The 25462-nt window shown below is 42.1% G+C and overlaps 1 protein-coding gene across 1 annotated transcript in view; it reads left to right on the top strand.

Moving 5' to 3' along the window:
- Positions 1 to 25462, top strand: part of MFSD2A (MFSD2 lysolipid transporter A, lysophospholipid) — a 44254-nt gene that overhangs the window by 8798 nt on the left and 9994 nt on the right. Inside the window, exons 2-12 of the mRNA XM_082246753.1 lie at positions 476 to 604; positions 1116 to 1240; positions 5459 to 5582; positions 5684 to 5762; positions 9218 to 9390; positions 11587 to 11677; positions 11775 to 11896; positions 14761 to 14844; positions 15292 to 15375; positions 16372 to 16484; positions 19048 to 19191. Of these exons, the coding sequence (XP_082102879.1) occupies positions 476 to 604; positions 1116 to 1240; positions 5459 to 5582; positions 5684 to 5762; positions 9218 to 9390; positions 11587 to 11677; positions 11775 to 11896; positions 14761 to 14844; positions 15292 to 15375; positions 16372 to 16484; positions 19048 to 19191 (1268 nt within the window). The remainder of the gene's footprint in view (positions 1 to 475; positions 605 to 1115; positions 1241 to 5458; positions 5583 to 5683; positions 5763 to 9217; positions 9391 to 11586; positions 11678 to 11774; positions 11897 to 14760; positions 14845 to 15291; positions 15376 to 16371; positions 16485 to 19047; positions 19192 to 25462) is intronic.

Below are 25462 nucleotides of genomic sequence, written 5' to 3'. Positions count from 1 at the left end.
ATACGTGCGTTGTGGTGCACTGTTTTTTTTTTTTTTGTTTTTGTTTTTTTTTTGTTTTTTGTGCCACATTGGCAGACTATTCATAGTAAATAGGCTGCCTTAAGGCAATGCATGTGCATTTACAAGTTTGCATGGACCCTTAATAATTTCTGCACTGTTTAACTGTTAATTATAGGGCAGAACCATTAAAGCCCAATGTATGGCTACCCTTGGTAGGATAGGTTAATAAATGATTCAGGTCAAAAGAGCATAGGCACAGCTTAAGTTTACTTTTGGTGCCAGGTTATTTCAAGCCACTCTATAATCGGCTCTTGGCATACGCTGTTCACCTTGGCACCGCGGCTGGAAGGGTATTAATATTTCCATTCTTGTGACTTGCATATTTGGCTTCCACCACTACAATTGTTACGGCTGTGAATTGCAGTACACAATGTGCACAAAGTACTCAAAACGTTTGTGGATTTGTTCTTTTCAGAGACATCGAGGGAAACATAAACTATCTTTATGCAGTAAGATCTGTTATGCCATTGGTGGAGCTCCATATCAGATCACCGGATGTGCCCTAGGATTCTTCCTGCAGATGTACCTCCTCGATGTAGTACAGGTAAATGGTGCCCTTGCTGGCTATGGTGTACATACACAGAATCTCCTAAACTAGAAAATACATTTACATCTAAAGGCAGGGCTTGACAAATACCAGGTCGCCATGGCGACTAGAAATTGCGCCTGGGTCGTTGTCAGCCCATTCACTGTTGCAGGGATGCACAATTTGTATTGCCTGACGCCTGGGACTTGCAGTTTCAGGCGCCGGGCAGATAGTGTGTTTTTTACAGAAAAAAATAAAAAATAAAGTTATGCCCAAGCATATAAAATCTCCATACCCCCCCCCCCCCCAAAAAAAAAAATTGAGTCCCACCCCCATATTTTGTATGTACAAATGTGAACACACATTGGGAAGCCTATTCATGAAGACATCAATTGTGATACATATTACCACGCACAAACTGGCTCCTAAATTCAAAGCAAGTCCTGTATAAAGGGTACAAATGTAGTTATTTTCTATATTGTTTTACAGTAAGTAATAACCAAAAAACAACATCTTGGTTTTCTTGCAGATGACCCCGTTTAAAGCATCCATTATCCTTTTCACTGGAAGAGTGTGGGATGCTATCACTGACCCACTGGTTGGGTTTTTTGTCAGTAAGAGCTCGTGGACGCGATTTGGCCGACTGATGCCATGGTAAGTGCAAAAAAATGAAATTAAAACTTTATGAAAATAAAAATCAAGATCAGTACTTGAGATTTATGATTAAGTGGTAGGCACAAGTAAGAGGTCAGTATCTATGTTTGCTGGTAGGGACAGGCTCAGGCATGTTTGGATCGTAGTCTCAACCATCCCTGTCAGGAAGCCATCACTGCACCCTGCCAATCATAGGCAGCATGTGTATGTGCAGCTGCAGGCTGGGAAATGCCCTCACTGCCTATGGTTGGCCGGTGTGCAGTGAGGGCTTCCTGGCGAAATTGCTCAGGTTGGTTGGCACTACAATCCGAACACGCCTGAGCCCATCCCTTTTTGCTGGGCTTACAAACGTGTTCAGCTGTATTGATCAAATCTAGGGCATGTAAAAAAACGGTAAGGCCCCTTTCACACAGGGGAGTTCGTCGGCGGACTCTGTTTTTCTCAGCGGGGGATTGATCCGCCGATCCCCCACTGAGCAGGCGGATGGCAGCTGTGTCTCTGCGCTGTGTGCGGAGACAGAGCTGTCAGATCCCCACTGTCCTCTATGGGATATAGAAAATAGGGTTTCCATCCGTCCAGATTTGAATGTCAGCGGACATGTCTCCGATGCCCCATAGGGATGCATGGGGTGTCCGTTCAGATCCACCCAAAAAACGGACAGGCAAATCTGAATGGTCCGCCTGTGTGAAAGGGGCCTAAGACACTGTTCAGGTGCGTTGTAATACACTGCGTTGCATAGAGTTGCCATTTTGTAACCTGACAAAGTAAGGGAAAAAAAGGAGGGGGGGGTTAGTAAACCAAGCAATGTGTTGCAACAGCGCATTGTTCCACCCCTCACTGCCCCTACGCAGCGTGGGCACAATTTAGTTTGCAAGCTGTGTGAATGAGCCCTAAAAGAAACTGCTTACTCCACTCTACTTACAAATGACAATCGTCACAATGCAATTTGTACATTAACACGATTACGCTGTTATTTGCTATGCAGCCTTGATACTGACCACAGCTTTGGCCCATGTGATCTTGTCTGTTCAGTAACACTACTGGGCTTGTTTTATGAGCAGCGCGAAGAGCAAGGTGCGAAGTGTGGTAACCAATTAGACAGTCTTGTGGGTTGGGTGATAACATGAAAACCCACATTCTCACTGACTGACACTTTTGCCAGCTGAACAGTGGATTAAATAATTTTGTGGATAAAGAATAAATGTTTTAGAGGAATTCTAGGTGTGCTGGAGATGGTTGAGGTGAGAGATAGAATATCTCTATATTTCTATCTCTCACCTCAACTCAATATCTCTATATCTATTTCTATATAGGGTATAGAAGCTCAGCATAGTTGAAGAGCGGAATGTGTATTATTGTGGAAGTGATAAGAGAAGTGTATTAAGTCCTGAGCTATTAGTGACCTGTGTGTTATCGGTAAATGGAGATCATGTAAGGACAAGGGCATTGACTGTATATGTACACATTCACTATATATTTTACAGACTGTTTGACTTGTAGTATACATGTGCCTCCTGTGTAGAAGTCATTCATTCAGTATCGCACAGTATGCCTAAAAATAGCATAATTGTATTTACTATAGTATCAAAGGTTAATGAGGGTTTAGAAGGATTGCGCTGCGGTCCTTTATTATGAAATATAAGAAGTAATTAATGTAAGGCACTTCTGAGCCAAAATTAATTGTAAAAAATGTGTGCTTCATTGATAAATGCTGTCATCTCTCTGCATTTTTAGTTATGATTCACAGACTTGGGCAATTGATTCGATTCAGCGCTCGAGGGGTTACACACTTGGCCATGGACGTGGTGCTTCTGCGCTGTAGTTCCTCAAACTAAACACGCCAGCTTCTCTTTCTGACGTGTCCCTCGCCTGATCTCATACAAAGGCATGGCTCATGAATCAAATGGGTTAACGGATAAAAATGGAAAGGAAGGCGGGAACATTTATAAAGCACAACACACCACCGATTTTCAGCCAATCAAAGAGCTGGGTGTGTATCCAGCCTCAGGAAACGAATCACCTTAGTTGGGAGTGTTAAGCCATTGACTGACAGTTGTGTTTGGGGTTACTACAGGGCACTAGTATGGTAGTAGAAGCCATTAACGCACACAGCAGATGACTGTCATACCGAGTAACAAAGCACAAATGCAGGACACTCCTAAACCTGTCTATATATTTCACCATGGAATATTTGCTTAGTTATATCCTGATCACTGACTTGGGTACCTTCACAGATTTTAAAGTTACATACTGTATGATGCAATCAGCTGGGGATAATGAAAATTCTATTTTTTAATACTGTACTTTGTTGTCTAAAACATAGGATGCAGTCAAAAAAGAATTCAGTGTAAAACAATAAACAGTAAAATGTGGTGCTTTATGCATTTTGTTTGTTTTTAATCAATTTTTTGTGACAAATTCTGGTATCAAAAGGCAACTGGATAATGAAAATGCTTTTTTTTAATCTTTAAATGGTCTAATAATGTGGTTCTTCTGAAACGATCGATGCACTCATGAAAAAAAAAAATGACAGTTTAACATACAGACAAGTGTGTGTGTGTGTGTGTGTGTATGTATATGTGTGTGTATTATTTTTTTTTTTTTTTGTAATAGAAATTCTGATGTCAAAAGGCAACTGAATCATGAAAATGCAGTATTTAATACTGTAGTTTTTTTCATCTTGTAACCAAAAAAAAACCTTTAAAAACATACTGAATGTCAGCTCTGTGTGCATCCCATTTTTGTTTATTTGTTTTTGGGTAACAAAAATTCTAAAAAGAAAAGGAAACTGGTCTAAAGTCAGATTCCAGTTTAAATGTCACATGTATTGGTTAAGAAGGTGAAGTGTTTTGGTTTTTTTTTTTTTTTTTTTTTTTTCCGGAGGACAATCTCCTAATTTCTGAAAGGTGGTCTCTAGTAGAAGTAAGGAGCAATCACTGCAGCAGGGACCCAGTCAGCAGTAAAAAAAAAAAAAAAAAGTTTACTAATGAGGGGTTAAAACTCCGGTCATGCTGTTGCTGGCTTTGTTTCTCTTGGGAAAATTATCCTCCCTTTCTGTCCTAAGACAAGATCACTGCTGTCTTTATCCCCGCTGGTGAGAATCCTTTACATTTTTGTCTTATTAATCACCTGCCGCAAGATGTAACCCCCCTTCCCCATTTATCCAGGAGATAAACGGAGAAAAAAAGTTCCACTTAAAGTGCCCCTGTTCTCCCTGGCATGTACATCCCACTGATGGCTCACGTCAGAGATTCCTGTTGGGGAGTCATACTTGGCAAAATGTTTAGACACCGAATTTTATATATATATAATTATATATGTGTATATGTATATGTGTATATATATATATATATATATATATATATATATATATATATATATATATATATATATAAAATGTATGCATTTTTGTGTGGAATATGATTGTTGACCTTGCAATTGTTGATGCAAGGCTTGATGGAATCATTTTATAGCTGTGGATGAGCCTGTGGCTAGGTTTTGTTTTTTTGGTCGCACCAATATAAGCATGATAAACAGTGCCTTGCAACGTGTTTTTAGAGGCTGTAGAGAACATGTAATTGTTCTTTAACAAATTATTATTGCCACGCATTGTGTAATGGTTGCAGTTTACATAACATGGACTGACAATAAAACCATAACGAGTACACAGCATGGTCCTGTTTTAGACTCGGAGATCCTGTGGTGAGTGGATATCTCTGTTTAAAAAAACAAACAAAATCTATTTGGGGTAGAAAAGCGATCTAGCTGTTTTTTTGGAGGTTCTCATCAATGGAAACCAATGTTTTTTTTCCACAAAACTAAGGCAGGCCATGGAGGGTGCAAATTTCAAGAAATTCGCATGATTCCCCTACCAACACAGACAGTGCTGACAGGTGAATCAGCGATGGTCTTCTCCCAGCATGGGTGGGTGGGTGAAGGAGTCCCTGGCTGAAGAAGAAAGTGATTATTGCTAGTGTCTATAGCAGTCCCTTGTGATAATCAAAAGCGAATATGGCAGACTGTTTGTACCAAGTTGATCAATCAACTTGGTATATTAAGCCTGCCCATTAATGTTTCGAATCCCAGCCGGTTCCTGCACCACAGCATGTGTGCTTGGTTTATGTTTATCTTAATGATACACTAGTCTTCTTTCTAATAGAAATATATTTTTGTTAGTTTCTCATTCTTTCTGTTTTTTTTTTTCCCTTTTGCATGCAGGATAATTCTGTCTACACCCTTTGCTGTCATCTGTTATTTCCTCATCTGGTTTGTGCCCGACATCTCTAGTGGTCAGCTGGTGTGGTACCTAACCTTCTACTGCCTTTTCCAGACCCTTGTGACGGTAAGGAATGGGGCAGGGCGTGGTAAAAGCCTATGATAATATCTGGTTAATGGGTAGAGAGATTTTGTATGTCTCTCTAACTTGTTGTTTCTGTTCTGCAGTGTTTCCATGTCCCTTATTCAGCCCTTACAATGTTTATCAGCAAAGAGCAAAGTGATCGTGACTCTGCCACAGGATATCGTAAGTATTTTCCTACGCTGCCTTTATATACATGAGACACACATTTTTTACTACATGAAATGGGTCATGGGAGTTTGTCCCTGTAACACACCCACCTAACTGACTATTATTCCTGTGTAATTGTGGTCAGTGCCTGACTTCATTGGTCACAGACATGCAATAATCAAGTTAAGGCCAAGAAAGGGGCATAGCTAGTGGTCAGTGTAAGCTATATATTAATGAACAGACCCCTAGATTTGCTATGAAAAAAGAGTAAGAAAAAGGTCAGTAAGCTTCAAAAGCAAGTTGCTTTATGATATAGTGACTGTAAACCCCTACATATACCCGGTGCTGGAACTATCAGGTAATAGACAGAAAAAAAACAATCCTCCTACATAAGCTGTACCTGTTTATCTGTGGTCTTCTCTCTCTCATTTAAATCCAAAAGAGAATTCCAAAGTTCCTTAAACGCTAAAACAGAAACAAACAGAAAACAATGTGATGTAATGTCCCCAAACCCAGCGCAGCCGACCAAAAAACATATGGAGATGTCATGAGAAAAGAACACTGGTGGACAGCGCCCAATGGATTGGACATCAAAAGGGCCAGAGAGTTGATAAGGCTATGATTGAAAACAGTGTTTCTCTATCGCTCGTTGATGGACGCAGTTCTCTGATCCATATCAGGGTTATACTGCCCCCTACAGGAGTAGGACACTAGGCAGAAAAAAGTTCTGGCTACACCTATGGGCAGTCCCTGAGGGTACGCCCTCTCTTCCTGCATAGGATGTCAGTTTTAATCTGCCTAGTCAGGAGTAAGGACCTAGCTCCTTGCTGGGATCTTCGGTCCTGGCATAAAAAGTGTTTTTTTATGTAGATTTTTTTTAGCTTGCCTTTTTTCTCCGGAATTTTTTCCTGTTAGACGTTCAAGCAACTATGCTGGGCTGGGCAACGCACTGGATCTCTATATCCAGTGGTCATCCCAGTATGGCCAACGAGTGCGCGCAGGCCTTAGCTCTGCACGGGGTCGGCCGTGACATAGTTCCACTGGACGGGGACGGGGACTGGCCCCGCGAGTTAAACGTCTCGCCAGGATGCACACAACAAGGTCTAGGCTTATGTCGCAGCGTTCCTTTGGTGGCTTGGGGTGTGCCTGTGTTCCTGGTATGGTGAGTAAACTTTCCCCCCCTGCCCTGGCGGATTTTGGGGTGGACGTGGGCACCTCCCTGGGATGGTGGGACCCCCGCACCCCTGGGTTTCCCTCTGTCCTGTTGTGACCCCCCCATTCCCACGTGGGTGACTGTTTGAGCCTACCTGAGGCTGGGACCTAGTGTGACCAGGTGGCGCAGGTCTTCATCCATCTAACTTGGGCATTGGTGCTCTTCCATGCTCTTCCATGCTGGCCTTCTGGATGATGTCACTCTCAATGCCCTTGGGATCCTAAGTGGTATCATTGCGTCTTTTAACATTATTTTTATTTTACTTTGTTTATGGAAGGATTAAATGCATTGTTTTCAATTATAGCCTTATCAACTCTCTGGCCCTTTTGATATCAAATCCATTGAGCGCTGTCCACCAGTGTTCTTTTATTTAAATCCGTTCAAATTGCTGAATTTATAAAACTTGTCTGAGAGTTGATTAAAAAAAAAAAAGGGGGCAGAGAGCAGAAGTTACACTGCAGAGCTCTGTGAGACCTCTTAGACCTGATTGGAATGAAGGGACACTCCCTCTTCACACAGGAACAGAGCTGTGACTGTCAATCAGCTGGAGGCCCATCCCCTGTCACCTTTTTTCTCTTGGTGTCATAAAAACTTGTCAGAATTAAATCATGTTGATAGCAGAGGACCGAAGCAGCAGACAGAAATGAAACTTAAGGCCCGTACACACGTACCGATTGTCGGCCGAAAAGCTTCGGCCGACGACCGATCTGCCGATTGTAGGCTTGTTAGTATGATGCCTCCGACAGCCGACAGCGCACATTCGGCCGAAAAGAATCTGTCATGCAAGCATTAAAATTTTTGTATGCCGACACCAGAGCGGCCGATTGTTCGCTAGTCAGTACACAATTCGGCCGACAGACCGCAGATTTGCAAGACTGGGCATGCTCAGAAAAGAAAAACACAGGGAAAGTTAACCATTACATGACATCACTGCTGTAGTCGGCAGACAAAATTCTTGTGCAGTCTTTTGCACTTTTCAACAGACACCGACAGCCCTGGACAAAAGACGGCCGATCTGTCAGCCGACGATCGGTACGTGTGTACGGGGCTTTAGTGCTCTGGATTGAGACAAGTACACACTTTAGAGGGATATGCTTTGTTCATTTTTCATGTTTGAGGTTTACAACCACTTTAAGGTAAGGTGAGGCAACATTTATAAATTTATGCAGAGGACTTTTTTCACCATATGTCTCCTTTTTTAATGTGCTGATAAATGCAATGTGTTCTTCTGGTAGGAAATAAACTGCTTGCAGTGTAGCTGGTTTACTGATGCCTGCTGTGTTTAGGAAAATAGAACCACTCAGGATTAAAAAGTATCCACTAATGGTATTGTTCGTCCTACGCACTTGTGTTCAGAGGGTGTTGGATAAAAGGGGTTGCTCATTTTGAATGGGAAATTTTTTCTTCCTGTGTATATGTATGTAGCATGACCAGAAGAAGCATTTTCTTGATGAAGGAAGCAAACTTTTTAAAGCTGAATTCCATTGCATTTTTTGCATAGTTAGACTGGTCCAGTTTGGACTAATGTAAGAATGTATGTGACACACCTGTGAGTTCCCCAGGAAATCACTGTAGGTAGGCACCACTATTACAGTGATCTCCACTAGCTTCCGGGTCCTATGGCAAGTGGCTGCCCTGCTGCGTTGGGAAAATAGAAAGTTAGCTTGCTTGGCATGGGCATTATTCAAGGAACATTCTATTTTCTTAAAGAGGAAGTAAGCCCTCCTATGCAACTTGTACCTATAGGTAAGGCTTACCTATAGGTACTGTAAATATCTCCTAAACAACTGTTTAGGAGATATTTACTTTGCATGCAGCCAGTGACATCACTGGTGCATGCGCTCTGAAGGAACGGCCGCTCGTGCTGTTCCTTCGGAAGCCCTGTGCCGTTAACGTCCGATCCCGCGCACATACGCAGTAGTGACGTTGTCGCGGGTCCAGCCAATCAGATGGCTGGATGCCGCAAACCCGGAAGAAGGGCGTCCGAACATGTCACCCTTGAGAGGGGTGAGCGGGCGGCACTGCGGGTTTTCGTTCTAAGGTAAGTGTTCTATAATGAGCTAGTATGCGATGCATACTAGCTCATTATGTGTTTATCTTTCAGGTGTTTGTTTTTTTTTTAAAAAATTCTGAGGTTTACAACCTCTTCAATGAATGCAAAGAATTCTCTGATTGGACAAGGTATTTCATTTTTTATTCATATTTTTTTTTCTGCCTCTTAGTGTGTTACTAATTTCTTTGCATGCTTTTCCCACAGGTATGACTGTGGAGGTCTTGGGCACTGTACTTGGCACAGCGATTCAAGGACAGATTGTGGGTAATGCAGATACCTGTAATCCTAATTCCCTCAAGGCTTCAACTCTCAATACTACTTTGGCTTCAATAGAAGAATCCAAAGCTCCTGAAGACTCTGTGTCTCTCGCCAGCACAGTGAGTTTCTTTATACCCAGAGCTGTATTTCATGTAATGTCCTCTCACTAGAAAGCAAATGCATTTACTCAAATGTGATTTTACAGTCTCTATCAGGTTTACCAAGAATTAGCACAGGGGTCTACTTAAAAGCCTAAAACTAAAAAGAATCCACAAAAGGGACAGCTCTTGTCCTGATTTATACAATGCAATACAGTCTCTATGAATGGCACAGGATCTGTGAATACTGGTTCTATGAATGACACAGGATCTGTTAATGGAGGGGGGGGAGCTACCAATCATCTTCCCATCCCCCATTCAGAGATTCAGAGATCCTTTTGTCATTCAAAGAAGCTGTGGTGTGGATCTGCCAGGAAAGAGTGGGCACAGTTGAGATTCTGACAGCCCTCCTAGATGTATTAACCCCTGCTGTGCCAGAAGACAGCGAAGGGGGTGGTGTTATGAATGGAGAAAGATTTTCACCAACGAGGCATCAGCAGCAGTTATTTCTTTTTTTTTTTTTTTTTTTTTTTTTAGTATTAGCTAAACCTATGCTTTTTAAAAATCTCTTTATTTATATCCAACCAAATCGACCCTCGCACTATATAGTGGTAGGTAAATCTACCTCTTCTGTGTTATTACTGATTCAAGATATGTAATTGGCACTAAGCAAAAATGATAGTCCTTGAGGATATTGCCTATTTTGTCATTAATGCGTCTTACAGTGCCTTCTACTACAGAACTCTTAGTAGCTGACCTTAAACATGAACCGAGGCATAAGCCGGGCCTTTAATCCTTCATTTCTCAGATCAGAAGGCAACCTGGAGAACGGGTCACAATCTTCCTCCCATCCATAGTATTTCACTTTCTATTGTCCTTCCTTTATACAAAAACATAGTAACCTTTATACTAACAAAGACCGTAGAGGACACAAGCCTACAAATGCATGAATTTATTTTTTAACCCTAACAAAGTTAACTATTGGTACCTGATTGTTTGCTATGGGCAACTAAATATCTGTGTATAAACACTCCCAAATTTTAGAGGCTGCAACTGTGTATGTACCCCCTTGCAGCAACTCCAATTTTGAACGCATCTGCATAGAGGGCAATCACCTGGAAAATGGTGTGTCTAAAGCACACACCATCTTGGTTAATCCATCTAATCTCACATTGCCCCCCCCTTACCTGCCTAATCTCGAGATCTCAAGACCACTTTTTCATCATCTCGAAGAGTGTGTCCTTTTCCTTCACCCATAAGGAACGATTTCTAAGTTTTATCCAACAGAGGGAACAAAATACTACAAAGATGGTACTATTGCCCCTTCAGGCTTTTTTTAAATGTTCCAAAAGTGCTCTCCCCTCTGCAAGAAGATTGATGCTCCACGTGACCTAGAGCTGTCCCTCGATTCAACTTCTTCCTTAGTCCAAATCTTGATTATATGTATCGCGAGGAATTTCTTATATTTATAATGAATGCAGCCAGAGCATCCATACCAGTATAGTGGAAACAATCTGACCCACCGCCACTAATGCTGTGTTTTTCAAAGGTTCATGCCCTCAAAACCCTGAAAATCTTCACTCAAACATAATAGAAAAAAAAAACTTCTGCAAAACCTAGGCGGATTTCCCATTTTCTCAAGAATACCAACTTCAATCAGAATCTGTCAGACAAGACCATGTGCACAAAGAACGGCAAGGGGGTGGAGCCCCTGGTCCATCAGTGGACCTCAACCTTCCCAGATTCCCTCACCTTCTCCTCTCCCTCCACCCACCCTTTTTATTTCCCCTCTTACTTACCCTCCTTTCTTTTTGCATTCTCTGCCATTGGGCTGTTTCTTGCCCCTAACTTTCCATCAACATCCCTACCCCTAGTTCTTAATCTGTAAGGCTGACCATGAAACAATACCCCCTCATATCCTGCTAGGTTACGAGTACTAGCAGCCAGGAACTCTGCTCCCAGCCTTCAAGTATTCCCATAAAGTAAGACCTACTGTTGTGACCTCTATACCATGTCCTCCTTTCTGGATTTTGAGTGTGTGTTTACTGTTGGCGCCAGGCATTGATCTTCTTAATTTTGTTTGTACTGAAGCTTCTTTACCCACGTTTGCCAAAATCTAAATGAATGTATTAAAAAATCCTTTTGTAGGAACAACCTTCATATCTACTTATAGTAAGTATGAAAAGTAATTCACCTTCCCACATATGTGTTTTGCAGAGAGAGGCCTACATGATTGCAGCGGGTGTCATATGTGCCATCTATATACTATGCGCTGTTGTACTGTCACTTGGTGTACGGGAAAAGAGAGGTTAGTGGACCATGGCCTATTTTCTATTTATTTTTTTAATACGAGCTACTCTAGTTTTAGTTTTTAAAGCTAACTTTTATTTTTCCATATTTTACAGAGTCCTGTGAACTTCTCTCTGAACAGTCGGTATCCTTTTGGCAGGGCCTGAAACTTGTTATGAGCCACAAACCATACATTAAACTGATCGCTGGCTTCCTCTTTACATCATTAGCTTTTATGGTAGGCCAAGAAGGCTTCATACACCTATATATTTATACTCCAATAAAGAGAATGTACTTTTTTTTTCGTGATAAAAGTATACAGCTGCAAGAAAAAGTATGTGAACCCTTTGGAATGATATGGATTTCTGCACAAGTTGGTCATAAAATGTGATCTGATCATCATCTAAGTCACAACAATAGACAATTACAGACTGCTTAAACTAATAACACACAAAGAATGAAATGTTGCCATGTTTTTATTGAACACACCATGTAAACATTCACAGTGCAGGTGGAAAAATGATGTGAGCCCCTAGACTGACATCTCCAAGAGCTTATTGGAGTGAGATGTCAGCCAACTGGAGTCCAATCAATGAGATTAGATTGGAGGTGTTGGTTACAGCTGTCCTACAAAAAACACACACCAGTTCTGGGTTTGCTTTTCACAAGAAGCACTGCCTGATGTAAATGATGCCTCGCACAAAAGAGCTCTCAGAAGACCTACGATTAAGAATTGTTGACTTGCATAATGCTGGAAAGGGTTATAAAAGTATCTCCAAAAGCCTTGCTGTTCATCAGTCCAAGACAAATTGTCTATAAATGGAGAAATTTCAGCACTGCTGCTACTCTCCCTAGGAGTGGCCGTCCTGTAAAGGTGACTGCAAGAGCACAGCGCAGATTGCTCAATGAGGTGAAGAAGAATCCTAGAGTGTCAGCTAAAGACTTACAAAAGTCACTTGCAAATGCTAACATCCCTGTTAGTGAATCTACAATACATAAAATACTAAACAAGAATAGATTTCATGGGAGGATACCACAGAGGAAGCCACTGCTGTCCAAACAAAACATTGCTGCACGTTTACAGTTTGCACAAGAGCACCTGGATGTTCCACAGCAGTTCTGGCAAAATATTCTGTGGACAGATGAAACCAAAGTTGAGTTGTTTGGAAGAAAAACACAATACTATGTATGGCGAAAAAGAGGCACAGCACACCAACATCAAAACCTCATCCCAACTGTGAAGTATGGTGGTGTGGGCATCATGGTTTGGGGCTGCTTTGCTGCGTCAGGGCCTGGACAGATTGCTATCATCGAAGGAAAAATTAATTCCCAAGTTTATCAAGACATTTTGCAGGAGAACTTAAGGCCATCTGTCTACCAGCTGAAGCTCAACAGAAGATGGGTGTTGCAACAGGACAATGACCTAAAGCATAGAAGTAAATCAACAGAATGGCTTAAACAGAAGAAAATATGCCTTCTGAAGTAGCCCAGTCAGAGTCCTGACCTCAACCCGATTGAGATGCTGTGGCATGACCTCAAGAAAGCGAATCACACCAGACATCCCAAGAATATTGCTGAACTGAAACAGTTCTGTAAAGAGGAATGGTCAAGAATTACTCCTGACTGTTGTGCATGTCTGATCTGCAGTTATTGCTGCCAAAGGAGGGCCAACCTGTTATTAAATCCAAGGGTTCACATACTTTTTCCACCTGCACTGAAAGTTTACATGGTGTGTTCAATAAAAACATGGCAACATTTTAATTCTTTGTGTGTCATTAGTTTAAGCAGACTGTGATTGTCTATTGTTGTGACTTAGATGATGATCAGATTACATTTTATGACCAATTTGTGCAGAAATCCATCTCATTCCAAAGGGTTCACATACTTTTTCTCGCAGCTGTATGTAGGTTAAAGTTGAAAAACCCCCCATACAATTGGTAATTAACTTTCATTGTTCTTCCTTTTTTTGCTGGCCTTACACATGGCAGTATTCAGGTCATTTAAATCCACTTTCAATTACAAAATTAATCATAAATGCAGCCTACTGCCATCGGTTTCTGTTCACCTTGTGAAATGATTAAAATTATTGGTGAGGGTTGACTTGATATTCTGTTTTTGTGATTGAAGGTTGTTGAAATGGTCTGCAGTTACTGTGTGCATAGCATTAATCTATCAAAATGGGTGCTAGTTACTGTTGGCAACTTGGTGTGATTGTTCTCTTATGTTAGAATACCTAGGTCTGTATGTTTTCCTATATCCTTATATATTCCATTTTTAAAGTACAACTAAAGGAAGGCACAACTTTTTTTTTTCTCTTTTTTAATTTTGGACAGATTGAAGATGGATTAGAACGTCTGTTAGTTTTTGTATTTCTTTCTATGCCTCCCTTAGGGATAGTCACCCTCTTTGTCCTGCTTACCATTATGATTGAAAGTAAAAGAAAATCCCACATTTTGGGTTGTCCCTAGAAAAGTAATAGATGGGAAATGTTCAAATTGGGACAGTAGATCTGGAGACCTGGGGTCCCCAAGGAATTCCCTGAATTTGCAGGGTTTTGTGCTCATTTCCTGTTTTGGCTATGGGACAGGAAGTGAAGGGAAATCTCCCCAATGGGACAAAGATGGCAAAAATAAACGGACAGGTGTTATGACCCTCCCTTACTCTATGCAAAATGGTAAAAGTAAAAAAAGTTTTGCCTATAGTTCTACTTTAACATTTCCATTTGACTGCTGTTGTAGCCTGCATGCATACATTCTGCAGGTTATGATCAACTCCCACACTCTTTTGATCTGTTACAACAATGGACTTTCTTTTATGAAGGCAAACCCAGTTTCATTTTTGTTATCCTCAAAAGCAACAAACTTGAAAAGCAGGTTGTTCTCTAATATATGTTAATGAGGCTCAGTATTGCTGGGATGTTACTGTAACACAGATGAAAAACCTTCTCAAATAGAGGCGTGTAACTTATGGTAATTCTTTGATTATTTAAGTCTGCTAGCAACTTATATCCAACAATCTTCCATTAACCTTCTATCAAAATGACAACTAGTGTCCTGGAAGTAAAAATATTCATATGAATTCTGATCATTCTTTGCATTTCAGCTTCTGGAAGGAAACTTTGCCCTATTTTTAAAGTACACGCTTCAGCGACGCAGTGACTATCAGAATATTCTGTTGGTTATAATGGTGAGTGTGAGATCTACAGGGAGCATTATTTTAACTTTCAGTGAATTCCTCTTCACCAAGATTAGGCATCCTTTGTCATTTCACCCTCCATACCCAGTTACACTTACACATGTTCTTAGCACAATATGACAAGTCAGTAATTTCAGCAGGAGCTGAATATGTCCATCTGATCCAGATACTTATAATTTAAAGTCAAGTACACACAGATGCTTTTGTTCTGTTAGCTTGGAGACAGAAAGTCATTGTAAGCTAGCGAATATAATTTTCAGTCCCGTATCCCTCCTCCCTTCCCTTTTGAAAGATTGCTGAAGTCTGAATCCCTTGAAACTATGTAACACAAATCTTCCTTTTTTCCCTTTTCTTTGCGTGTCCACCCCCTTTCCCATAGTTTCTTCACTAGGTTCTGAAAAGCCTCAGTCATTCTTCTACTGCTTCTTTCTCCCACAGATTTCTGCTACGTTGACAGTTCCCCTTTGGCAGTGGTTCTTGACCCGCTTTGGGAAGAAAACTGCAGTCTATATTGGGATATCGGTGAGTAAATGTAGGGGGTAATGTAATCTAACTAGCAGATGCATGGAAGAAGTTACACAGTGTACTTGGCACAGTGAAGTATGTAATGGAACGTCAGGCATTTGATCAGTGTTAACATTTGCTGCCATCTAGTGGTGGTTTTTAAAATATAAAAGCTAGCATTTCTTTGTTCCTTTAGAGAGAGCTCCTATTCTTTAAAAAAAAAAAAAAAAAAAGAGATAATTACCTGGCTGCTTTGAGTCACTAAAATAGAACAAGCATGCAGCAAGTCAGAGGAAAGTCAAAACTTTTTCAGGTCAGTGACTCGAAGAACAAATGGCTTTTGGAGCCGCATAAGATCCTTTGGTGGTGCCTCCACCCTATTACAGCTCCTGGGGGAACCTCTTTGGGGTCATCTATTTAAGATGCCCTAATAATCTCAATTGGCATGTCCCAATTTGAAGCAACAGCAGCTTCCAAGACACTCTAGGCTGCCACTCTCCTCTATATTGTGAACAGTAAACCAAACAGATTAGCAGGGAAACATTTCACTGCTTGCACGTGTGACTTTATTATTTCGGTTGTCACCCAAACCTCAGAATAGTCAGTAAACCACTTATGCCAAAACCCTTTTTATTATGTTTTCCCGATGGGGACTTTTTAAAATATTTTAGTATGTATTTAAAGTGTGGCAAAAAATATACTTTTTTTGAAGTATTTATGGACAGAACTATTGTACAAACTGTAGTAATCCTTAGCCAGCAATCAGCCTACTTTTCTATTGTTTTTGGGTTGTTATGAATGTTCGTTGTTATAGGAAACATCACTCTGTACAGCGAGTTTTACCCTATTAAACAATTCCAATAATGCTTATTAGAATGACTTACTGCTTCTTTACCTGTATAAATAGGACCTTGTATTTTTGTTTTTTGTTTTTTTGTATCCTTGCTAAATGCATAAATCTTGTGTTCAGTTCTTTTTCGTCACCTGTAATATTCTATCATGTCTCTCTTACAGTCAGTTATCCCTTTCATGATTGTTGCTGGCCTTGTAAAAATCAACGTTGTTGTAACCTACATAGTTGCAGTAGCTGCTGGACTCAGTGTGGCTGCAGCCTTCCTCCTGCCATGGTAAGTAATACTGTTTAGTCTTAGATCAAGATAGGTTAGGCAGGACAATGATTTTATGATTCTGGGACTTGAAATAGTACTTTGAGAAGAACTAAGGAATACTAAAATGGTAACAAAAGGTGCTACTTCTTTTTTTTTTTTTTTTTTTTTTTTTTATTGCCATACATACATTTAAGCAATCCTAAGTGATGGTCATATGAAACAAATATTGGCCAATTTGGCCATACCATTCTGTTGATCATGGGAGTGATTGTCAAGCTGTGAACGTGTCAGTGTGGTCCTTCAATGATTACAAACTCAATCCCTGCCATTACATATGCAAATGAATATCTGCTGACCACAAAAGTGGCAGATCATGCACTTTGACAGAGAAAGGCCAAAGGTACCCATAAACATAATAAAGAAAATTGCTGCGCTAACTGAAATTCAAAGCTTCAAACATACAAACTTCAGAAGTTGGTAATAAAATCCAAATAGAAAAGCTGCTACACAGAATCTGGAATAAAAAACAGATCTAAAAGCAATATAAGAACAATGTAGCGCTAATCATCAGTAAAAAGTTCTCAGAAAGATTAAAAAGTCCATGTAAAGTCCCAATATGATCAGATGAAAAATGTAGCGAATCCGTGATACCACCACCAGACACCCAGTTCACACTGACCCTTACCACATAACGATGATCCCCATGACAGAGATCCCAAATGCCAAAACTAGACTCAGTAGGACTCGATATGTATCCTGGATAATATACGTCCTTCTCTGGAAGTCTCAGGTCAGTAGTCACAGGTATGTAGGGAATGAAGCACAAAGCAGTATCATAGCGCAAACCATTTATTAACCAGATCAAAATAATAGATTAAAAACACTTACAAGGATCCAATCATAACGAGCATGTAAAGCAGTCCAAATTGTTTCCAAGTATGTTCCGCCACGGCATTCCACCAAAATGATGGCCGCCACGTCTCCTCACTGTGGGCGAGCGTGTCCACTGTGACCGCCCGACGTACGTTTCGTTACACTGAACGTCTTCAAGGGCTTGAAGACGTTCAGTGTAACGAAACGTACGTCGGGCGGTCACAGTGGACACGCTCGCCCACAGTGAGGAGACGTGGCGGCCATCATTTTGGTGGAATGCCGTGGCGGAACATGCTTGGAAACAATTTGGACTGCTTTACATGCTCGTTATGATTGGATCCTTGTAAGTGTTTTTAATCTATTATTTTGATCTTTTTAATAAATGGTTTGCGCTATGATACTGCTTTGTGCTTCATTCCCTACATACCTGTGACTACTGACCTGAGACTTCCAGAGAAGGACGTATATTATCCAGGATACATATCGAGTCCTACTGAGTCTAGTTTTGGCATTTGGGATCTCTGTCATGGGGATCATCGTTATGTGGTAAGGGTCAGTGTGAACTGGGTGTCTGGTGGTGGTATCACGGATTCGCTACATTTTTCATCTGATCATATTGGGACTTTACATGGACTTTTTAATCTTTCTGAGAACTTTTTACTGATGATTAGCGCTACATTGTTCTTGTATTACCCATAAACATAGTTCATCTAAGGAAAACAAATGCTGCGGGCTAACTAATCAAACCAGACTGAAAAATGTTTCTGATTGCCATTGTCATTACCCCAATAATCTGGCTGTAAAGATGGCTGCAGCATGCCTCTACCTCCTACTTTTCATAGGTTAATCACAAATGGCTAATTGATCCAGTTGTTCATGTTTGTTACTCCACTGGACAATGCAGATGCTTTGAGGGTGGTTATATTGATGCCGCATATCTGCTCTGTCTACAGCAGCCTTTAAACCTAAACTACACAAGGGATTTTAACACTAGCTCAATATTAACATTTTATTGGCAGTCACCTAATTTGCAACATTGATTTTCATTATGTTGTAAACAAGATACTTGTAAATAAAAGCTTAAACCTGAGTTACTCAGTGATTTTAAATGGCTCCCATGTCATTAAGGAAAAAAGCAGTCCTCACATGTTGAACTGTTAACAATTCTCCTTTTAGATGTACAAACAGATTTACAGCGACAGCCTACCTGTTTGAACATACATTAGGTGGGTGGCTTATGTAGGTGCTCACAGTACATAGTTCCCGGGAAATATAAAGGACCTTGTGAGATTGATATAGTATTGTTAGACTTACTGTGTTGCTAGTTTAAGAATTTCAGTTGTGGATATTTTTTATACATAGTCACATTGGTTCACCTTGGACCAATGTAACTATGCATATACTACTTGATCCGGGTCCTGCACTGATCAGTTGCCCTGCTGCTTTCTGAACACATGGGGATATCCTAGTGATAGGGGAGGTTTGCGTAGCCTGGCTCCTATAGACACAAGGTTGTTGCCAGGACTGTAATTTGATGGCTGTGGGTAACTTTTTTGTTGTGTGGATGTGTTTTGTTTTGGGTGTTCTAAAGATCTGATGTGTACATCTAAATTAAAAAGAAAAGACATTCTGATATATCCCTATATTTTATTGTTTGTCTGTATATTCCTTCACACATGCTTTTTTTTTTTTTTTTTCTTCCCTTTAGGTCTATGCTTCCTGATGTTATTGATGACTTTATTCTGAATAACCCAGAGTCGCCTGGACATGAGGCCATTTTTTTCTCTTTTTATGTCTTCTTCACCAAATTTGCCTCTGGGGTATCGCTGGGAATATCCACGCTCAGCCTGGAGTAAGTAAACCTTTAAAAAAGCTAGAATAATTGGGCTGGATTGACCTTTGGCGGTTACGGCATACAGGTACCAAGGTCTTTTCCTGCTTCTCTAAAACCCATATGTCGTTGTCTCGCATTGACCTGTGCCTCTGTTCCTCATCCGCTCTGATATGTCACGGACATTCGATACGACCCCAGGGGCGTGTAGGACCACTCCCCCCCTGGTACTTTGCCTAGAGGTGCGGCCCATCTCCACCCTGCAAAAGGCTCCCTGGAAGTTGAATGCCTTTTGGCTGAACCTGCTCCCCTCTCATGACCAGGTTAAAACTAGGATGAGGGAGTTCTGGGAGGTGCACACAGCCGAGGGGGAGCGGGGGCTCTAATGGGAAGCTTTCAAAGCCTATATGAGGGGCCTGTTTATCACTGAAGTTCAGGCAATTAAGAAGAAAACGGCTGCTCAGGGAGTCCAGGCGGAGGAGTTGGTGGACCGCCTTGAGGCCTGTTACATTGCAGACCCTTCGGAGGCCAACAGAGAGGGGTGGCTGGCTGCGCAGGAGGCCCTTCTGTGTATTAATACCTCTGGAGCGGAGAGGAAGCGTTTTTTTTTCAACGCTTGGCTTACTATGAGGAGGGGGAGTGTACGGGGAGGCTCCTGCCCATTCCCATCAGGCGTCCCCTTCGATAGGGGCACTGAGGGGAGGAGGGGGTCGTGTAATTAATACTCCTGACCAGATTATGGAGGTCCTGGTGTTCTATTATGCCTCTTTGTACCAATCTCAACAGGGACATTCCATGGCGAAGCTTTTGGAGTATGTGGGTGCCATCCCGCTGCCCTCCTTGTCGAAGTGGGAGAGGGCCCTTCTTGAGGCTCCTCTGACTTTTGGAGGAACTACAGTGCGCTTATTCTGCCTTTCCCAATTCCAAGGCTCCTGGGGAGGATGGGATACCAATGGAGGTCTGTAAGGAGTACGTGGAGGAGATGCTGCCCCATCTTCTAGAGGTCTTTCTGGAGGCAAAACAGAATGTGACTGCCTCCCTCGATGTGTAAGGCCAATATTGTCCTCTTGTTGAAACCGGGTAAGGATGGGTTGGACCCTGGTTCCTTCCGCCCTATTTTTCTTCTACAAAGTGACATAAAAATCTCGGCAAAAGCCCTAGCTTTGCGGCTCAATCAAGTGGTTGCTTCCATCATTCACTCTCATCAGTCAGGTTTTATGCCACATAAGTCGACTTCCATCAACCTCCGTAAACTGTTTCTGAACTTGCAGTCCCTGGCGGACAATAGTGGTCATAGGGAGTTACTATCCCTTGACGCGCAAAAAGCATTTGATAGTGTAGAATGGGACTATTTGTGGACGGTTATGGCCAGGTTTGGGTTCGGGGAGCATTTTATCTCCTGGGTTAAACTCCTTTACCCTGCCCCTATAGCAGCCATCAGTGAAAGTGGTAGAATGTCCCGCCCGTTTTCACTCCATCGGGGTACACGGCAGGGTTGCCCCCTATCCCCTCTGCTTTTTGCCCTGGCTATAGAGAGGTCTAACCAGGGGATAGTGGGATTCCGGTATGGCTACTTGGAGGAAAAAAACATGCTGTACGCCGATGACACCATGTTGATGTTGGGCGATACTTCTCGATTCCTATTGGAGGCGATGGCTGTCATAACGGACTTCGGCTCTTATTCGGGACTGCTTATAAATTGGTCTAAGTCCTCCCTGATGCTGTTGGATGCTGCCCCTGGTTGTCAGAACGTAGGGGAAGCTGGTATTCCTTTCTCCTCCGAGTTTCGTTATTTGGGAATACAGGTGACCCCGGAGCCATTGGACTATGCACGCCTTAATTTAACCCCTCTGCTTGCACGGTTCCGAGAGAAAGTTAAAATTTGGTCTCGGCTGCGCCTGTTGTTGGCAGGTAGAGCCAACCTCATAAAAATGATCCTTATGCCTCAGCTATTATATGCTCTCCACAATTCTCCGGTAGTTGTCCCTCTGCGATTGTTTCGCATTGTCAACTCCATCTTTAGATCCCTCTTATGGCAGTCAAAAATCGCAGAATTAAGCTAGAGCACCTCCAGCGACCCAAAGACTTGGGAGGTCTGGCGTTGCCTAATCCGTGGTTGTACTACATGGCCTCACAGCTACAGCATATTGCCCGGGCCATGGGTGAGAGCGGGGAGGGCTCAGTAGTGTGTCTTTTGGCCCACACTGTGGGTCGGGGGGAGGTAGCGGCTCTTCTGGAATCTTTGCGCCTGGGGAAATCTAGTAAGAAGTTCCCTACCTATGTCCTCATGCAGAAAACATGGAATAAGGCTCGCCAACTCCAACAGGTGGTGGGATACACCGGATTTAGTCCTATTTGGGAGAACGCTAGGTACCCCGAGTTGGCCAAATTACCCTATGGCGCCAGGTGGTCAGGGTATGGCATTTCCCATCTGAAACACATATTTCGCAATGGAGTGCTCCGCTCTTTGGTGAGCTGAGGGAGGCGCTTCGCCTTCCTCGGTTCATGCATTTTTACTACCTGCAGCTTCAGCACGCGATTAGGGCCCAGACAGGGGACGACCTGTGGGTACATTCTCCAGCTCCTGTTTCATTTTATGTCTACAGTTGACACTTATAATGGCTTTAAAACACACTGTTACTCTCTGCTGTTGGGATCCCTTATGGACCGCCACCCGCTGCGCATGTTAGCCCACTGGGAGAGGGATGTGGGAGCGTTTGAGGATGAGCAGTGGGAGGAGGCCCTACAGGCAGTACAGCTGAGCTCCTTGAACGTGGCTCAAAGGTTATCTCAATTGTATATTTTGCACAGGACTCACTATACTCCGGTACGATTGCATAGGATGGGAAGGAGGGACTCCCCAATATGTGGCAGATGCATGAGGGATCATGGGGACTTGGTGCATCTCCTATGGAGATGCCCCAAGATTCACGTGTATTGGAAGGATGTGCTCGATACTCTTTCAGGGGCGTTTGGGGTCCAGCTGCCGGAGGATCCCAAGGTCTGCTTGCTGGGAGTCATGGGAGGAGTTCAGGCCTCGGTGCCGGCTCAGCAAGCCATTACAAGGGCATTGTTCCAGGCAAGTAAATTATTTTTGCGTCACTGGATCTCCCCGAGAGCCCCTTCGGTCAAGGAATGGGTTGCTGCGATCAGAGACACCCTTAGACTGGAAAGGTACATATATCAACATAGGGGTAGTCCAGGCAAATTTGAGAGGCTGTGGGCTCCCTGGTTGGCTGTGCCAGGCCTGGCCCCAGTGGACCTGATACTTGATAGTATAATGGCTGGGATGGTGTGAAGGATAGGGAATGGTGGACTGGCGGGGATTGTCTTGTGGTATTCAGTTAGCCATCCCTTAACCACTTTACGACCAGTCACTGTGCCTCTACTGCGTCGCTGGACTCTTCCCCTTGTGGGCGGCGCTCGCGCTGTATTCATTCACAGCGGGAGTCGGGCCAGGGGAGGAGCAGCGGCGCAATGTCCGCCGCAATGTCCCGCAAAAAAATCGCAGATCGCCGCCATTACTCGTTAAAAAAAAAAACACCAAAAATGACAAATCTTTCTCTTAGTAATCGCAATAACTTTTGCGCAAACCAATCAAAATACGCTTATTGTGATTTTTTTTTTTTTTTTTTTTTTTTTTTTTTTTACCAAACATAGATAGCAGAAAACACATTGGCCAAAAATGTAAAAAAAGTTTTGATTTTTAAATTTTTTTGGGGGAATTGCATATAAAAAAATGTGAAAAATATTGTTATTTTTTCAAAATTTACGCACTTTTTTTTGTTTATAGCGCAAAAAGTAAAAATCGCACAGGTGATCAAATACCACCAAAAAAAAGCTCTGTTTGTGGGAAAAAAAGGACTTAAATTTTGTTTGGGTACGGCGTCGCACGACCGCGCAATTGTCAGTTAAATTCGCACAGTACTAAATCGCAAAAAGTGGCCTGGACGTAAAACACCAAAATCCTCCGGTGGTTAATGTCGCCAACAAGTGGCTGGGAGTGACTGAGCTGTTAGCCTGAATGCTTATGATGATGTATGTAAAGGCGGTTGGTGTTAGGCTTTTTTATCTTTTGTATATGCCTGATCCTTGTATCTTTTGGCTTGTATGGTCTGGACTCTGTTTTGTTTGCTGTTTACAAAGTTTAATAAAGTTTCTTCTTGATATAAAAAAAAAAAAAAGCCAGAATAGGAAGAGAAGTCCAAATCCATTCCTGCGATTATCTTGTTTTTTAGCAGCGACATGTTACTAGGTTTATGCTCCCCTGTCTGCTTTTTGTTGCTGTGGAATGCTGAAAGCTTTCCTGCATTGTTTTTCCAGTGTTCATAGTGTATAGAAAAAGTATGTGAACCCTTTGGAATGATATGGATTTCTGCATAAAATGTGATCTGATCATCATCTAAGTCACAACAATAGGCAATCAGTCTGCTTAAACGAATAACACACAAAGAATGAAATGTTGCCATGTTTCTATTGAACACACCACGTAAACATTCACAGTGCAGGTGGAAAAAGTATGTGAACCCCTAGACTAATGACATCTCCAAGAGCTAATTGGAGTGAGATGTCAGCCAACTGGAGTCCAATCAATGAGATGAGATTGGAGGTGTTGGCTACAGCTGCCCTGCCCTATAAAAAACACACACCAGTTCTGGGTTTGCTTTTCACAAGAAGCATTGCCTGATGTGAATGATGCCTCGCATAAAAAAGCTCTCAGAAGACCTACGATTAAGAATTGTTGACTTGCATAAAGCTGGAAAGGGTTATAAAATTATCTCCAAAAGCCTTGCTGTTCATCAGTCCACGGTAAGACAAATTGTCTATAAATGGAGAAATTTCAGCACTGCTGCTACTCTCCCTAGGAGTGGCCATCCTGTAAAGATGACTGCAAGAGCACAGCACAGACTGCTCAATGAGGTGAAGAACAATCCTAGAGTGTCAGCTAAAGACTTACAAAAGTCAGTGGCAAATGCTAATATCCCTGTTAGCGAATCTACAATACGTAAAACACTAAACAAGAATGGATTTCATGGAAGGATACCACCGAGGTAGCCACTGCTGTTCAAACAATACATTGCTGCACGCTTACAGTTTGCACAAGAGCACCTGGATGTTCCACAGCAGTACTGGCAAAATATTCTGTGGACAGATGAAACCAAAGTTGAGTTGTTTGGAAGAAACACACAACACTATGTATGGCGAAAAAGAGGCACAGCACACCAACATCAAAACCTCATCCCAACTGTGAAGTATGGTGGTGTGGGCATCATGGTTTGGGGCTGCTTTGCTACGTCAGGGCCTGGACGGATTGCTATCATCGAATTGAAAATGAATTCCTAAGTTTATCAAGACATATTGCACTTAAGGCCATCTGTCTACCAGCTGAAGCTCAACAGAAGATGGGTGTTGCAACAGGACAATGACCCAAAGCATAGAAGTAAATCAACAACAGAATGGCTTAAACAGAAAAAAATACGCTTTCTGAAGTGGCCCAGTCAGAGTCCTGACCTCAACCCGATTGAGATGCTGTGGCATGACCTCAAGAAAGCGATTCAAACCAGACATCCCAAGAATATTGCTTGAATAAAGAGGAATGGTCAAGAATTACTCCTGTCCGTTGTGCACGTCTGATCTGCAACTACAGGAAACGTTTGGTTGAAGTTATTGCTGCCAAAGGAGGGCCAACCAGTTATTAAATCCAAGGGTTCACATACTTTTTCCACCTGCACTGTGAATGTTTACATGGGGTGTTCAATAAAAACATGGCAACATTTCATTCTTTGTGTGTTATTAGTTTAAGCAGACTGTGATTGTCTATTGTTGTGACTTAGATGATGATGATCCGATCACATTTTATGACCAATTTGTGCAGAAATCCATATCATTCCAAAGGGTTCACATACGTTTTTCTTGCAGCTGTATACTCCACGGCATCCGAATAGCCCTCCTAGAGAGACACTCCTCTTGAAGTCAATTTCACTTTATTATAAATCACACCAACCCCCCTTTATTCTATACACTCACAAGCAGCATTCTTTGAAATCAACATAGATTGCATGTAAAAGCGGAGCGCGCAGCATCTGCCTCCTACCGCTTCTTCCGCGGAGTAGTGCAGACCGGCTTCCTCTGACCAACAGACGGAAGAAGTGGTAGGAGGTAGACGCTGCGTGCTCTGCTTTTACATGCAATCTATGCTGATTTCAAAGAATGCTGCTTGTGAGTGTATAGAAGGGGGGTTGGTGTGATTTTATAATAAAAGTGTTTGCGTAATTACACTATTAGTTTCCCC

The sequence above is a fragment of the Pelophylax lessonae genome, assembly GCF_965119305.1.
Source record: "Pelophylax lessonae genome assembly, chromosome: 2".
NCBI lineage: Eukaryota > Metazoa > Chordata > Amphibia > Anura > Ranidae > Pelophylax > Pelophylax lessonae.
The sequence above is the reverse complement of the archived record's forward strand: the minus strand, read 5'-3'. Positions and strand labels throughout refer to the sequence as shown.